This window comes from Phalaenopsis equestris, unplaced genomic scaffold (genome assembly GCF_001263595.1).
Source record: "Phalaenopsis equestris unplaced genomic scaffold, ASM126359v1 Scaffold000543, whole genome shotgun sequence".
Classification (NCBI taxonomy): domain Eukaryota; kingdom Viridiplantae; phylum Streptophyta; class Magnoliopsida; order Asparagales; family Orchidaceae; genus Phalaenopsis; species Phalaenopsis equestris.
The window spans coordinates 165,233-169,732 of NW_018164983.1; the positions used below are offsets into that span (position 1 = coordinate 165,233).

Genomic DNA, 4,500 nt, shown 5'->3' on the forward strand with positions numbered 1-4,500 from the left:
TTCAAGAAAAAAAAAAGCATCCATATAGTGGACGAGAAAATTGACTACAATTATAATGCTTCAAGGAGATATAACCCCTTATTGAATTCATAAACATGTGCAAGCAATGCTAGATTCTTGGCTTCTGACCACATTACCTTAACGATATCATCTGATGAACCCTGTGGTGAAAATCAGCGTTGATATTCAATTTTTTCGGGCAGAAAATACCTAGAAAACATGACACAGAAAACAAGAAAAGTTTCTGTATGAATAAAAGAAGGAAATTACGCATGGAACCAAAGAACTGATACCCAAGAACATGAATAGTGGTTTACCAGCAGGTAGGGGTTTCAAGCTATTAAAAACCTTCGTTTTGCAGCTGCAAAGAATCACAGGAACAGCCTTTTAAAATAAAACCAGATGGTTCGGCAGATTAACTCCTCGGAAAATCTGAAAAAGCATACCTTAACGAACTCCTGGGATCTCTGATTCCAGTGGCATCGTGCAAACATGAACTGGTGGTGCCCGAAGCCATTGCCATCCTCCCACTACCTGAATATCAGAATGGTTACGAACGAAAACAACTAGGGTTCAGTGATGTGGAAAGCGAATCACAGTACGTGCTGCCTTCCTCGAATAACAGTACGTTCCTGCCTCCGGGTTATCTTGCAGGATCAAATGTTCAGAGCTCCATATTACCACAAGGGCTATTTGATTTGCGAGTAATTTTAAGGATTGTTTGTTTAATGGAAAAAATATTATCCGGAGTACTAACGCATCAGCACTTCAATGAAGAGGCATCACGTATATAATGATCTCATCATAATGCCACGTGACATCTCCTCATTGGAGTACTGCCTGAAATAATATTTTTTCGTTTGACAGTTTTTGAAATTTAATTCAAGGAATTTTGAAAATTACTTAAATCCAAATTGTATAAATCCCAGGGTGCTTAAATTTAAAAAATTATTTGGCATGATATAAATTAAACATAATTAAATTTTGTGAACCTTGTTGACAAACTTTTTAGAGGATTTATGATTGTTAGCTGAAAAAATTTTCAAATAATAATATTTAACAAATATGTTGGAATGACAATATGTGAATACAAGGAGATATCCATTTAATAAATCATATATCTATTGCATATACATAATACCTAACAAATTTAGCCACTAATTAGTATTGTAATATTCAATCATTAATATTTTAGCTAATTATTGAGATAATTAATAGTTAATTAGAGTTTACTAAACTAATTGAATACTAATCAAGACTTTCATGATTATTAATTAATTATTAATTATTTATTCAATAACCTACATCAATCATAACTAAAGCAATTAAATTATAATTAATGCAAAAATGGTATGTCAATTATTTTTTATTTAATAATTCATTGAATATTAATTATTACTGATAAAATTATTATAAATGGCAATTCAATTTTTTATTAATTAGCAAATTATTAAGTTAAAACTTATATTTGATTAGTAAATTACACAAATATGTTTTTTTAATATTTTTTTATTAATTTCAATTAATTGTTAAGGTTCATTTGTTTTCTTAGATACAATATTTATATGTAATTTCTTTTATGAATTAGCATTAATATTAATTTAAATTATTAAAAAAATTATGACATCATAATTTACCTAAAATATTAATATAATTTAGCATTAATAGATTATAATAACTTTTAATTAATTTTTATTGTTTGATTAACATTTATTGTAAGTAAATTTAATCTAAATTTTAATATAAATTTATTATAATATTTAACTATTCTTCTCCCCATCCTCTCCATTAATTCCCTCTTCCTCTCTCCAAAACTACCACAAAAACTCATGATAAGCACACAAGTCGTGGCATAGAGCTAGAAGCTACCAAATATAATCCTCGCTCCCCTCTCTGCATGAAGCGCTCATCTTTCTCCAACACCCTTCATGCATTCTTTTTGAAAAATCTTTTAAATATGTTGGACATGTGGATTTACTAAGTCTAAGACAGCCATATTTGGTAAATCCAAAATTTTAAAATGGCTTTGTTTGCCTATTTTTTGCTACGTTTATGTAATATTTATATATTTTGAGTCTCAATTATTCGCTTCATCAAAATTAGAGATTATGAAAGAAGGTGGGAAAATAAAGATAAAAAATATGAATATAATGAAAAGAAGTATAGAAAGATTTTCATAGGGTAATATTTATAAGTTAAGTTAGAGATGAAAGACCAAATGAAAAAGGACTGACTCACTTTATCCAAATCTATAGAAATATCTTTTATGTATAGCTAGAGATCAAATTTTATTATTATATATTTTTAGGAATATATTCATTTGATTATTTACATCTTGGGAATACTAATAGGCAATCACATCTTAATAACAAGAGTCTACAAAATGACATCAAAAGATATATCAGAATGATAGCGTAGGCTTAAAGGAGGTACAGAGATATGTAAGAAATTTAAGATTTATTGACATAACTCAATCAAGATTTCATGGACTCAATATCGTGAGTCATGATATTTTGAATCAACTGGATCGTGAAGGTAGTCGACCCAAAACAGCTAAGAACTTTTTATCAACAATTCATAAATTTTGTCATTTAAGAAAATTTTCTAGATCCTAAGCTAATGAAATAAATTGACAAAGAATCCTATGACTCTATCCAGAAGAAAATGGTATGAATAGGACTCACCCTTCTCAAAGTTTGATAAGGTGCTCTTATGGAAGAAAAATGGAAATGATAGCTTGACCTCAAAAGCCAAAACTATTCGATGTGAACTTATAATCTTGTATGGGCCATGATAAACATTAAATTTCATATGCATTCTAGACAATCACTAAAGTGAATGTTAAGTCATGAGGCTAGTGAGGTAGGAAAAAGAAAGTATAGTTCCTATTGGCATGAAATAATGCAACATTATATATACATACATACACACAGACACATAGAGACATACATCCACACACGCACTCACACACACACAAATATGTATATATATATATATATATATATAAAGAAGAAGCCTCACATTCATGGATACATGTGTACCAATAAATAAGAGGTAAAATCATTGGTCAAAATATGAGTGATTACAAAGCTCTAAAGTAAGGAAGGCCCAAAAGGTTCCCATCTAACAAAAAAGAGAGAAAGAAAGACAAAACTTTGCTACTTACAGAGGTTTCTGTGTGTAAACCTGCCTTGGCCAACCAATTGGTCAGCCTATTACCTTCTCTATGTAAAAAGATATTTATTGCGGTAAGGTCAGTTGTCAAGTGTTTGATTTATTTACTCTGGATCAGTAAATTCCAAGGGCAAGCCAAGTGATTATTGAGTATGCTAACTAGAATTTGGGAGTCAGATTCAATAATCACTTGTTGGAAGTGGCCCCTAATAGCAATAAGAAGAGCCCAGTACACTGCAATAGTTTCAGCCTCCAATGCATCCATTCCTATAGTAAGAGATTGGAAATACAATAAACATCTGCCCTGTTAGTCCCTGAAAACACCACTTATACAAGCATCTGAGTTGAGGAAGCTTCCATCTGTATTCACTTTAATCTAGCCGAATCCAATTCTTTGTCAATGAATCAGTCTACTGTTAGAAACTTAGGGCAGGCTACTCTCAATCTGATAACAAATATCAAGGAAATTCTTTAAGTATGGTAAGTTTGGCGAGGTGCAACATACAGTGGTTTGTAACAACCTTAAAGTACAAAATTTTCTTCTCATGCTTATATTAGTTTCTAGCCATCCATACAAAGCAGGCACCCAAATAGGAAATGGTTGAGAGATTGATTTGTTGCCATTTTGTCCAAAAATTATGGAAATGTTTCCATGAGATGGTCAAAGTGTTGAAGGTAACGTGGTTCAAGACAAAATTATAGACATTTTAGATAAAGAGACAACTAAAGAATAAGTGATTGAGAGACCTCTCAACTTGTTTACATAACACACAACAGGAAGGCCCCTGAAGTTCTTTAAGCTTAAGTATGTCATCAATAGGAAGCAACTTTTAAAATAATCTCCAACATAAGAAAGACATGGAGGAGGGTAGAAATTTTTCCCAAACATGTTTACCCCACAAAACCTTCTGCCCACACAATTATTGTAAATGTAAGCAGAAACACGTTGAGAGAAGTTCTTCTTGATGATAAATCTATCACTCTTTGATGTTTCAACAGGAATCTTTAATATCCTACTGACATGAGAGCTATCTAAGATATTATGCAAAGCTTGGATGTCCCAATTTCTATTTTTCCAACAGTCAGAAATTTTGAGCTTCAAATTAGTGGGTGAGGGGTGAGAATCAGCTAGCTTCCCCTCCAAAGTTCAACTATCTAACCATAAGTTGATTTTACCTTCTCTCAATTACCAAACGAATAATTGTTCTACCTTGGATTTCACTTTAAGCATATTAGACTTGATTCTAGAATCCCCCAACCTATTGGAAACCAAGGAAGGGTGCTGATCCCAATAGTATTTTTCCCTCATAAATCTTGCCCAAAGAG

General features: G+C 31.6%; 1 protein-coding gene across 1 annotated transcript in view; it reads right to left on the reverse strand.

The window, feature by feature from the left end:
- Positions 1-704, reverse strand: part of LOC110029041 (ATP-dependent Clp protease proteolytic subunit-related protein 2, chloroplastic-like) — a gene marked incomplete in the record, with an annotated part of 39,696 nt that extends 38,992 nt beyond the window's left edge. The window contains 4 exon segments of the mRNA XM_020731150.1: positions 138-210; positions 318-361; positions 447-534; positions 603-704. Of these exon segments, the coding sequence (XP_020586809.1) occupies positions 138-210; positions 318-361; positions 447-523 (194 nt within the window).
- Positions 705-4,500: the final 3,796 nt, after the last annotated feature.